The 13,040-nt window shown below is 41.6% G+C and overlaps 1 protein-coding gene across 1 annotated transcript in view; it reads left to right on the top strand.

The window, feature by feature from the left end:
- The first annotated feature begins 943 nt into the window (after positions 1-943).
- Positions 944-13,040, top strand: part of GRIN3A (glutamate ionotropic receptor NMDA type subunit 3A) — a 168,096-nt gene continuing 155,999 nt past the window's right edge. Inside the window, exon 1 of the mRNA XM_039218187.1 lies at positions 944-1,642. Within this exon, the coding sequence (XP_039074118.1) occupies positions 944-1,642 (699 nt within the window). The remainder of the gene's footprint in view (positions 1,643-13,040) is intronic.

Genomic DNA, 13,040 nt, shown 5'->3' with positions numbered 1-13,040 from the left:
CCTATCCCTGCGAACCACTGGATTTCATATTCCTCGGGCACAACTTCGAATTCGGGATTCTCTGCAGCTCCGAGGCCTCGCCCTCTCGGGTCGCAGGAAATTTCACAAGCCGAGACGCGTCGCGGTGGCGGGGAGCGGACTTTCCAAGGGGCGCGGGGAGCGCCACCCGGGAATCTCCCCATCAGCGGGCATTTAGCGCAGCCAAGCGACAGGCTGGCGCCAGGGCTCAGCAACAGGGAGGCGCCGGCTGAGGCGGGGAGAACTTTGCGCTCCGAGCAGAACCACCCTTTGCTGGCCAGTCGCGTCGCTCCGCTGAGGAAGCAGGCGGCGGCGGCCAGCGGGCGGAAAGGGGAGAGGAGCAAGGAAGGGAGGAAGTAGCGAGACAGGAAGAAAGATGAAGTCAGCGCTGGGGGGCCCCGCCGGAGGGTGGCCGACGGCGGAGCAAGGACGATTTGGCTTGTTTTTCGCACCCCGGGCGTGAACGCCTGCTCCCGAGCGATCCCAAGGAAATAAGGGGGTCTCGCCCGGGCAGAAAAGGAAAAGAAAAGAATCCAAGTGAGCGCATCGCCTCCGGGGTCGCGTTGGCCCCTAGGAACTCCGGCCGCTTCCCAGCCCAGCCTCCCCGGGGGCCGAGCGCAGTGCCCGAGCCGCCCTGCAGATGGGGCGGGCAGGGAACGGGCGCGCAAGACGCGGGTGACCTGCGCCGGCCCGCCGCCTGCCTGGCTCCGCGCAGGGACCGGGCGGGCGGAGGATGCGAGGCCGAAGGACGTGGGCGCGCTAGGCTCCAACTTGCATGGCGCGGGGACCGCTTCGGCTCCTGGGAGCGCTTGGCCGCGAGGAGTGAGCCGCCCGCGGGACCTGGGGGCGGAGACCTTAGGCAGCGGCTGCAGGGGGACGAGCCGGGCGCAGGAGGGGGCGCGCTTTCTCCCTGCGGGTCTCAGTAATGAGGAGACTGAGTTTGTGGTGGCTGCTGAGCAGGGTCTGTCTGCTGCTGCCGCCGCCCTGCGCTCTGGTGCTGGCCGGGGTGCCCGGCTCCTCCTCGCACCCGCAGCCCTGCCAGATCCTCAAGCGCATCGGGCACGCGGTGAGGGTGGGCGCGGTGCACTTGCAGCCCTGGACCACGGCCCCCGGCGGCGCCAGCCGCGCTCCGGACGGCAGCAGAGCGGGAGCCCAGCGGGATGAGCCGGAGCCGGGGGCTTGGCGACCCCCGGCGCCCTCGCCGGGCGCACGCTGGTTGGGGAGCGCCCTGCACGGCCGGGGCCCGCCGCGCGCCCGGAAACCCGGGGAGGGCGCCGGGGCGGAGACCCTGTGGCCTCGGGACGCCCTCCTCTTCGCCGTGGACAACCTGAACCGCGTGGAAGGGCTGCTGCCCTACAACCTGTCTTTGGAAGTAGTGATGGCCATCGAGGCGGGCCTGGGCGATCTGCCGCTGTTGCCCTTCTCCTCCCCAAGCTCGCCGTGGAGCAGTGACCCTTTCTCCTTTCTGCAGAGCGTGTGCCACACCGTGGTAGTGCAAGGGGTGTCGGCTCTGCTCGCCTTCCCCCAGAGCCAGGGCGAGATGATGGAGCTCGACTTGGTCAGCTCCGTCCTGCACATTCCAGTGATCAGCATCGTGCGCCACGAGTTTCCGCGGGACAGTCAGGTGAGAGGAGTGGGGGCTCCTCTTGGGGGCCGGGACCTTGTGGAAGGGAGGAGGGAAGGAAGGGGAGGGGTGAGGTCCAGAGGGACTTGGGGCTTTACAACTTTGATATTGTTTTAGGGATCGGACCATATCCGTAGATGGTTGGTAGAAGGACCTCAGTACAAGTAAAATAAGACCGTTTAAGTGCGGACTGAAAGAAAATGAGAGGTAGCGGTAGCAGATAGAAGAAATGAAGTGGAGGAAATAACTGGAAGAAAAAAAATCCTCCTGTTTTGACCAGATGCGGAAACCTAGTGGATGCTGGAGGAAGTTAGAACTCAAAATTCTAGATCGTAGAGAGCAATAGAGGTTCTAAAGACTAGCGCGGGGGGTGGGGTGGTGATGGAAGATCCCAGGCAAATCTAGAGCCTTTCACTCTCTAGAGGAACTGAGAGCATGTGGCGGGAAGAGCAGCATCTGCTCCTACTCCTTTAGAAGGTGTGCCTGAGGCTTGGGCGGGGGTGGAAGGAAGAAATCCCTCAGAATTCCTTTGAGTCAATAAAAAATCTGCAACTAGTACAGAAGCAATCGGTAAAGAAGCGTGGTTAATTAGGTTTAGGTGTTGGAATGCATTAGAAATATTATGTGAATGGATGGGAGGACTCATTTGGGGTTGGTGGGTTTGTTGTTGTTGCTGTTTTGGGGGTTTGGGGTTATGTTTTGGTTATTTTGGTCCCTACCTTCTTTCTATGTGATGTGGGCTGAGTTTGGCTGTATGCAGTTGCTGTGTTCAGCCCATTTCTGTCTCAATTATCTAGTAATAAAGAAAGGAGAATCTAATGATTCCATTTCTTAAGGGTGAAAAAACTGAATATATTTTAAAGAAAAGATATTTGTGAACTTACTGTTGACAGTTGTGATTTTGAGGACCTGAGGGCAAAGTCATTTCAGCAATAGGGGTTTTCTGCATTTTGTGCATTATCGTTATCAAAATATCAAGCTTCATTTAGTCTTGCACAAAGTATTTATGAAACAAGTAGGTTTAATTGTTGTTGGCCTCATGTTAAAGATTGAGAAAGTAAGGAAAGTTTTCATCAGTGTGCTAATAAAAGGGTTCAGACACTGGAGAATTTCTAACTATATCGTTTCACTACCCCTTTGGCTGAAAAAAATTTTTCTAATCTCTTTTCCTCCACTTTTGATATATATACAGAGATAAAAGCTCAAATGAGTAAGGCCAAATACAAGTGAAAAGTTTGATAGAATCGATGCATAAAATATCAAGAGAGTACTAAAGGTTTCTTTTTCTAGAAAAATGGATCTTACATTTTTAATCTTAGGAAGGCCGGGCACCCGCTACTTGCAACAGTTGCCCAGAAGATTGCTATTTAATGCTGAACTATAGAGATTTGATCTGCAGAGTGCACGCTAATTAACTTTTATCTAAAACATTTCCGTCACCTGAATCTGAATGACTGTAGGCAGCAGATGGGAAGGCATGGAAAACACAGGTGCACAATGCTGCCAATGGCCAAAGTGTTATAAACATGAAATTGCATCCATAGGGTGCATCATTATTAATATATATGCAGAATCAGATTGAACAAAATGGAAGAGTCAGCATCACTTGCTTCTCATCATTGCTTCTTTATTACCTAATACTTCATAAGTTGCCAATAGTGTGTACAGTCTCCAGACTCCCTTCCATTTGTAGATTGTTTGACAAATCGTAAGTAGCAAGAATTTTCCTCAAATTAGTGTTTGTCAGTTAGAAAGGAGATTGTGTTCCATGATGGATTTGTACAGATACAGCACAGTACGAGGGGACCAGAGAAACCATGAAGCAGCATCTAGAATCGAACAACTTCAAAGCTTTAGGACCACTGTGGGAACAGCCTTCCAGGACAACCCTTACAAAACTGACAATAAAATGAACACTCTGCCAAGCACATTTTCTTCTGCATTTCAGTTCAGAAATGTATTTTAAGTCACTGTTGTCACCATTATTTTCATGGTACACATCATGAAAGGGAGAGATTATTATATTAACTCTGATCTTGTTTGCCCAAGTGACATTTTCATTTGTCTTTGTATTTTATATTCAAACATATCTAACCTGTCTTACCTTTCATATATCATTTAAATGTCATTCTACAGTGTTCTATATTAAGAATCTCCAACTCAATGCCTAGTCACTATAATATGTAATTTTAGGATAGAACCATAATCTGCTTTCAGCAAAAATAACAGATCTTTCTTTCCCTTGCTTCTCCTAAAAAGTAGACCTTTCTCCCATACACTGATGTGATTACAAAAAACTTTCAAAATATAAAACAATGTCAGAGTCATTTTAAGCATTAAATCAAATTGAGTTAATTTAGCCACCATTCTCATTGGATTTTGCTGCCCAGTGACCTAATATAATACATTGATTAGGCCAGTGCCTGAATAAAGGATGCTAGCAGAAAGTGGAATTGTCCACACACCAAGTACAATAAAATTGTGTCTCTCGTTCAGACAAATCAAAATTGCTTAGAGCAGTGGCAGCAACAGTCTTTTCTCTCACTTTCTTTTTACTGCTGATTTCTTTCATATGAAACCTTGAAATGATAATGGCTTTGATAGTATTCTACCACACCTCATGAATGGAAAGAGATACCCCTGAAATGATCAAAACCCTGAGAAAAGCATGATAAGTTTTATTTCAATAAACTACTTATTGGAAACAAACGCATTAGATTATTAGCTTGTAAGGAACCAACTTTATTCAGGCAGGGAAATCCATTATAAGTAAGATAATAAACCACTCACTTTGGAAACCATATGTATCCTCGCTGCATAATCAAAGCTTCAGACAGCATTACACATAGGATAGGGTCAAAGCACGTTTCCATCCAAAAAATTGGCTTTACTACATACTCAAACCTTCACTTGAAGCTAACTCCTTTTATTAAAATGATAATTTCTTAGTTCTAAACTCTGTTCCCGTGACCTTCAAATAATGATGCTGCATATGGATCCAGTTACATTTACATTTAAGTTACAGAAGTTCCTATAATTGTTCTTTCTTTCTTCCATCCCCTACTACTTTTCCTTCTAGGATTTTTGTAGTTTCTCTGAAGTCAACTTCTTGGAATTTACCTGCTCAAGTAGTGACAGATACACGTTTCTTTCTAAAATGTATATCTCACATTCCATATTGGTCCCTTAGGTAGAATTAATGGAGTGATATAATTTGCTTAGATCCCAAACTCTAGTGCAATTACAAAGTGACTGTACTATTTTCCATTCCAGTTGAACATACCAACTGCAGTTCACCTGTCTCGTGAGTCATATATGCTGATTAATACATGTTTATTCCCATGGAAATATAAGTGTTTCAGATGGTCCCTTTTCTCTGACAATACAGTGCTAAGTACAGAAGCTTATTTATTAGAATTCAGCTAACATAGTGCCACTTCTGTATGGTACAGGGACCAGAAGGTACAGGTTTTCCCTCTGTCTAGAAGTATACTTTACTATCTGAAAGTAAAACATTCTCTGAAACCTTTTGTAAGCCAAAATGGCATAAAGTGAAGAGTATTCTCCGGTTTCCTGAAGTTCACATAATGCCACTTGGCTTTAAGGAAAGACCTACAGTAGCACCTGTTTTACATATTGGGGAAAAAAACACCCAGAAGAGGATTTTCACTTTTATGAAAGCAAAGTGGCGTAATGTGGAGTTTCAGAAAGCGGGGGATACCTGCAGTGCCCCTTTAGCCAAGGTTTTGCTTTGCACTGCCAATCGTGGTCTGGAAGAAGATTTCTCCTCCCCTGATGTAGCATTAAAAGGTCAATAGTAGCCTCACTGCATCACAATGCCTCACTTCATCTCTTCATCTTATTATATAGGCATTTTATCATTTCACATCATCACAAGAAGAAAGGGAGTGCAATACAATAAGATGCTTTGAGAGAAAGACTACATTCACATAACTTTTATAATAGCCCATTGTTATAATTATTTTATAATTAGTTATTATTGATAATCTCTTACTGTGCCTAATTTATAAATTAAAGTTTATCATAGGTATGTGTGTACAGGAAAAAACCACAGTATTCATTGTATAGGTACTATCTATGGTTTCAGACATTCACTGGGGGTCTGGAATGTATCCCCACAGATAAGGGGGGGACTACTGTGTGTCATTAAGGGACAAGTAAAGGACATTTATTTTTAACAGATCTTCTCTCGACTGTATTGGTTTTCCTTGACTTGCTTCATGCAAAGCACTGCTGTCTGTCCTCTGAGGGAAATATATTCTTCTGCAATTCATGATGAATGGCTGATACTAGCACCTAATTGTTGCTGACTTGGAGATAAATGATTTCAAATTAAATGTCAAGTGACACAAAACTTTTCTTAGAAGTCATCTTTTAAAGATTCCTCTTGAGGAACAGAGACTTAGGACTAATTTGGAAGTTTTTATTTTTAATTTGGGGATTTTTTTTATAGTACTTAAATTTTTTTTTCCAGATAAATAGATCAGAACAGACCAGAAGATACATTCATTGGGCAATTAATCTGTCTCACTCACTTCTCTTTGTGCCTTCCACAGTATAATCATAGAGAATATTTGGTCTTGACCTTCTTTGACTCATCTTGGAGTTAATTTATGATGAATCAACTGAACTGAGTATCTGAATCATCTGAAGACCAATTTCAATGTCTAATCCCTTAATGTTTTATCTTTTGGTGTTGCGCAATCCACCATGGATTTTGTGCCATTAGATCTTATTTCATGAATACCTCCAGTCAAATTCCAATTGTGTTGGTTAAAAGGGCACAATATAATGGAAGGTATATCAAGTAATAGTCAAGACTCTCAGTCTACCTCTGCCTCTTACTGGCTGTGTAATCTTGGGCAAGTGCTTCTGTCTCTGAGCTCCATGTTTATCAGTCAAAAGAAGGTACTTACCAATCTGACAGAGTTGTTCTGTGAATCAAATAAGAAAATGAAGTCCTTTGGGAAAATTTATAGTATTAGCCCAATGACTGGCAGAGAAGTGTTGGTTATGATCTGATAAGAATCATCCAAGTCTTAATTCTTCACTTATTCTCATTGTAATTAATGATCAAATTGGGATGTGATTCACAGTGTCACGTGTCTTCATTCTCCACCTTACTCTCTACTCCCTCATTTTCTTCCTCTTTAGAGAAAAAAATTAGTAAGTAGGTTTAATCCCCCTCCAAAAAAGGAAAAAAAAAAACCTCTTAAGTATGTTGCACACTTGCGCCAAAATAGAGGACATGCCATAGGTACTGTTTCTATACTGATGGCAAATTTTTACCTTTTGCACATGTAACACAGTTTCTAGAGCCTTAGGTAGAAGCCTCAATAAGATGCTCAAAGTTTTTCAGAAATGTTGGTCTCTCACATTGGTCATGAGTTTTTCCTGTGAGCAAACTTACAACAATAGATTGTTTATGAGTAGCCTCATAGTTTATGAGACTATGGCCATACAGTTAACCCACTCCACCTACTGTATCATTGAGCACATGGTTTGGCTCATCATCACATTATTTTCACAGCAAGTCTTTCTTGATGAGAAAAGCAGTGTGTTGGTTCGTTCTGGCACAAGCTCCTTAGCTCATCATGGACAGATTACAAAGAATTTGCAAACCAGCTACTTTGAGCACTATGGCCCTAGACAACTATGTGGGGCTCTCATAGCAAAGTATTGTTCATTTTGGTCACATCACTAAATGTAGAGATGAGCATTTCATCGTCTCTTCTCCTGCCTACCCTAACTGCAGCCACTCACATACACAGAAAAGCAAAGGAAGTGTAGAGCACCAGAAATGTGATGCTGAATCTATAAAACTAGGCAAGAAGAAAGAAAGAACATCTCAGCATCTGCCACATTGCTTTTTGAGCGAAGCATGAATAACAAACTAATGGAAATCTTTACACCACTGATTTGTCTTTCTCAGATCTTTTCTTTTTTGGATACTGGAAGAAAAGAGCAATAGGGAAAAGGTGAGCAAAGAGTAAGCTAGCTGTCTGCCCTCACTCTTGCCTCATCCCTCCCCTTTGCCCAACCTAACACCTCAGCCAGATTTTCAGGTCTCCTTCTAAACGTGTATGATTCAGTCACTTTCGGGGGACACTGTGATCTCCTGCATTGAGGGACCAGGTTGATCACACGGACCTGGACTGGTATTTTGTCAACGGGAGTAAGTATGGACACTGAAAGGCGAGTATCTGGTTTGTCCAGCAATGGTCTACTGGTAGAGACGAGCCTTCAGAGGTTCAAGTAGTAAGAAATTAAGCAGGATGACTTTGTTTTTAGTCAGGCTGAATTATGCCCCATTGTTATTCTTTTGAGTCGTGCATTTAGGAACAAACTAAATCATATATATTTTTGTAGCATTTATGCTTTTCAAGTCTTCACAGATGTGCTCACAGAATCCTAACAGTCTTGTGAGGTAGATAACAATGTGTAGACAACATATAGGATACTTGAGAGAGCTATGCATTATAGGAAATGAGGAGTCACCAAGAAGAAAAACAGACTAATAGCTCCTTCTAAATTCAGTATATTTGTTAGCCTACAATCCAAGAACAGACTGGGTCCATCACTGCTTTTGAATTACTTTAGAAAAGAGGATAAAAGAGAGAGAGATCTACTTCAGATTTGATTGTTAAGAGCATATTTCACACTAAATAACCAATAATGGAAATTGAATTAAATGAATCATGATATAGTTTTATAGTGGAGTTCTATCTTCAAATAAAAATATATTGACACACAGAGAGGAAAAAATCTATAATGTATGTAAAGTGTGACCCCAATCCTGTGAACTATGAAGTCTAGAATCTTATTGATAAAACTGGTAAATGTGACTGTAACTAGATGATCTATGCTTCCCTATCTGTGCTCCAATTTTTTTAAAGTATGTAATACTTACATGATCAAAAATATTAAGAGAAAAAAGACAAGTTACCTTCACATTTCCTCACCAGTGGTTTTGCTACTTCAATATGAAAATACAGAATTTAGGAAAAAATAAGTTGTAGAATATGTTTAGATTTATCAAAGTCCTTTCACATCTTTTGTTTTTAATTTTTCATTTTATCCTCACAATCTTTGTAAGGTGAGCAGGACAAATAGTGTTATTGTGTCAATGATCATTCTTTTAATACAAAGTGTTGACATGGCAAGATTAATAAAAACTAAAATTATCAGAGTAAGACCTCAAATATTCTGAGTTGCTCTCCAGAGTACCTCCATTTGCATTTTCTTCTTTTAAAAAAAATTTTTTAAGTTGTATTTATTTCTGAGAGAGAGAGAGAGAGAGACAGCGTGAGCAGGGGAGGGTCAGAGAGAGAGGGAGACACAGAATCCGAAACAGGCTCCAGGCTCCAGGCTCTGAGCTGGCTGTCAGCACAGAGCCCGACGCGGGGCTCGAACCCATGAACCGTGAGAGCATGACCTGAGCCGAAGTTGGATGCTTAACTGACTGAGCCGCCCAGGCGCCCCTCCATTTGCATTTTCAATATGCACGTGATATTCCAGCTTAGGAGATCCAGTGCCGGTGGACCAGCCCCAAGCAAAGCAAAGAAATCTGTGGTTTTGAAACCCCATCTAGAGTTCCAATTCACTGAAGTACACCCTCAGCTTACCTGTATGTAAAGTTAGTCAGCAATGAGGTGAATTTTGAGGTCTATTTTCAACTTGGTTCTGAATGATTGAATCTTTGGACTGGTTATTTCAGAGGAAAAAACGTAATGTTCTATTTCTATTAGTTGGTATAAGTGAGGAATTCATAATTCTCACCTTTACTACCCTAATTTCTCATTGGAGGCCCCCAGGAATTAAACTTAAGGAATAGTAGAACCATGAGCCAATTGATATTTTAGACTTCTAGGGGAATATGAGGTTTTTAGAAAGGGCAGAGTCTAACTTGACATGGATTGAAGGTTCAGAAGTTTCCCATTTCATACAGGCTTTATCTGTACTAAAGTAACTGATTTGTGGCATACGTTAGCTCAAAAGTTTAGGGACAATAGGGACAATAGCACTATTATATATTAAGGCTTACCAAAAAAAGATACCCATAAGGCAAACTGTGTTTTATTGAATGCTGACTATATCAAAACTGATGCATACAACTTTGAGGGACTTTTTAAATGCATATTGCTGTTCTGATTATAAAAGTCGTGCGTGCATGTGTACTACTTCCCATGGGTGTCCGCAGATAAACTTGAGCAACATTTTGATATATTTTATTCTCTCAAGGCTAATGGTTTAAAATTTTCAGAAACCATTGGGTACAGTTAAAGAAAGCCTTACTGTCAGTCCAGCTGAGCATTTACATCAAAGGACAGAAGAGAGGTAAAAAAATTTTTTGTTACTTTTCAAAAAGTCAGAGTTGACAGGGTCTTTTTAAACTTGGGCACTCTGAATTGATGGTATTTCTATATTAAAAGGTGGTATTTTCCTTTATATGTGTAATCTAGCTTTATATTTTCAATATTCTGCAAGTGGCTGTATCTGTACAGTTCCGAACAATGGCTCAGCCTAGATCTTTCAGACCAGAATGGCTTAGAAATGGGTTGCCACTACTCTCTTCTCAGTTCGGGATGGTCATTAGCAGAACTTTCAGTGTCAAGCACTTTGATGGCTACACAGCCTGCATGCAATCTGTTGGTGGTTTTTTTGTTTTGTTTTTTTGGTTGTTGGTTTTTGTTTTGTTTTGTTTTGTTTTTTTGTATTGAAAGCCCCAACTCAAAGCCAAACAAAAGTCGGGTTAATACTCTCCACATTAAAAATAAAGAAATTTTATTTCATAAACAAAGTGAGATGCTTAGCATGCCTTCATCTAACAGAATCACAGTCTGCCTGTTGCAGAATTCCATTTGTTCAGTCCCAGCCAGAGGCATTTAAATAGGGATTCCATTAAAGAATTTGCTTCTGTATATTTTGCATTTAATAGGTTCAGATGGAGAGCTGTTATTGTCTTGATCCAATGCAAGGAATTCATTTGAGTCACCTCACACACTGTATTCTACACACAAGGAAATGCTTCACTGTGTACCTGAAAATGAATGATAAATCCATGCCTGAATTAATCCAAGGTGCCTTCACCTGGTCGCAGGCACAGAGAGCCATCTAGTGGTCCCTAAAATACAGCTTTTAGGTAAAGCATCGTAGAAATGTAAACTGACAAAGCAGGAAAAGGATTCCAAAGAGCTTTTAGTCCATGTCCCAGTCTTTTGACTATGGGAAATCTAGGTTAACCCACCACAGGAAAGATCTTCTAATGCCTTCTCGGAAGATCCAACCATCCCTGCTCTTTGGCCACCATATCTATAGTTGCAGTTATAAACCTTAAAGGAAGACTATCTGAAAGCGTATGTCTCGAGGGGTAGGAAGCAAATGTGAATGACTTTTAGTAACTCTAGGAAGGCAGAGTGACTAATTACTATAGTAGCTGTGTTTACTATCACTTTGGTTTATAATGCAACTTGAAAAGATGTAGCCATTTTATTGTGTTAAGCATATCTTTTGCTCCTTTATTTCTAACTATAAAAATTTTATGTTCTTTATGGATAATTCCAAAAATTAAAAAATGCCAGAGAATAAAATAAAAATCACTCATAAACCCACAACCCAGAGATTTAGGCACATGTATGTATGATACAATTGGGAACCATGCTATTTTATGATTTTTAAGTTGTATATTATAAACATCTTTCTGTGTCATTAATATTTTTTTTCTTTATTTTTAAGGGCTAGATAATTTGCCTTTGAATAGATTGTTTCATTTGTTTGACCCCTGTTGTTTGAATCCAGGTGTTTCCCACATAAAAAAAATCAATAACACTTTAACTAATGGGACTTTACCAGACTGGTCCTCCTTGTAGTTTTTTGGTGCTCTGGAACCCCTTCTACTTAGCTCTAGGACATCATCATGGTTGGGGTTTTTTTGTGTGTGTGGTTTTTCTAGCTCTTTCATTATCTTTTGCTGATTGTATTTCCTGCCTTTGGCCCCTTGTAGTAACAATACTAAGGCTGTGCTAACATGGTAGCTACTAGCCCTATATGAATACTTACATTTAAATTAATTAAAATGATAGAAAATTTAAAGGACTCTCACCCCAGTTAAAGGACTCAGTGGCCACATGTGGGTAGTGGCTACAGTATTTGACAGAACATATATTCTCTATCTTCATAGAAGGTTCTATTGGACATTTCTATCGCTGTCAAAGGGCATGCAGTTGTAAGAAACAGAAACTCACTCTGTGGAGCTCAAAAGTGAGGGTTTTGTGCTAAAAACTACAGGAGAATGACAAGGAAGACAATTGGAGAAGCTGCTGGAATCTGGTAAGGCAGCTACTCTCTGCCCATCCTCTGGGGCACAAAAGCTCTGCTCTTAGCTCCTCATATCTGCTCCATCCTTCTGTGTGGATACCGGCTTCTTCCTCTGCCCTGCCATGACTTCTGCATGGAGGTGGTTCTGATTTACTAGGATGAGATGTACCCTGAACTCGGTAGGATTTGTAACTCTAATCATCTGTGTCTTTTACAGCAATTCATTCACATTCTTCAGATATCTAATGGGCTCAAGACACATGGATTGCTTCCCCCTCCATCTCAAGTTATATGTCGTCCCTTAGTCCAATCAGCAATGGCCAGATTTCTGAGCTAAGTGTTCAATAGAAACCCGAGAGTACAGCAGTAAATAAGATAAAAGAGCTATTAGAACTTACATTGTAGCAGAGGAGACAGACAGTAAGACATACAAACATATAAATATAGTATTATTAAGTAGAGGCAAGTGCGATGGAGAAAAATAAATCAGGGTAAAGAATTAGAGAATAACTGTGGTTCATCACCAAGCCTATCTGAAGAGGTGACAGCTGAGCATACAATGAAGTAAGAAGTGAATCATGCAAATTGCTAAGGGAAGAGCATTATAAGCAAAGACAACAAAAATATAAAGCCCCTGAGGTAGGAATGAGCAAAGCAAGAAACATTTGTTGAATAAATGAAAAAATGGACTAACCTTAGGTACTATCCATTGTAACATTTGTGAGTGGGCATAGTTTCAAAGAAGGTATAACTAGTAAGGCAGTATTTCCCAAGGTTTGGACCCCTGAACTTGTCTCCTGACATAGGGCAATACCTTAATTGGAATTTGTGGTTCTATCTCATTCTCACCTTAAACTCAAAATATTTAAAGATATCCTAAGGCGATGTCCCTTTTTACCTATAAACAAGAATTCTCATACCATCTTGGACCTCTCTCTCCTCTTCTCATCAGGTTCTGTTGCCTTCCTTTGAATACTTTCCATACCTTCATCTTTCCTTCTTTTCACAAGACATTAGCTGCTCCTGCCAATATTCTTGAGTAGCCTCTAGATCTCTAGTT

This window comes from Hyaena hyaena, unplaced genomic scaffold, assembly GCF_003009895.1.
Source record: "Hyaena hyaena isolate Hyena2069 unplaced genomic scaffold, ASM300989v1 scaffold_739, whole genome shotgun sequence".
Taxonomy (NCBI): domain Eukaryota; kingdom Metazoa; phylum Chordata; class Mammalia; order Carnivora; family Hyaenidae; genus Hyaena; species Hyaena hyaena.
Note: the sequence above shows the minus strand (reverse complement) of the source record. Positions and strands in the feature narration are given on the sequence as shown.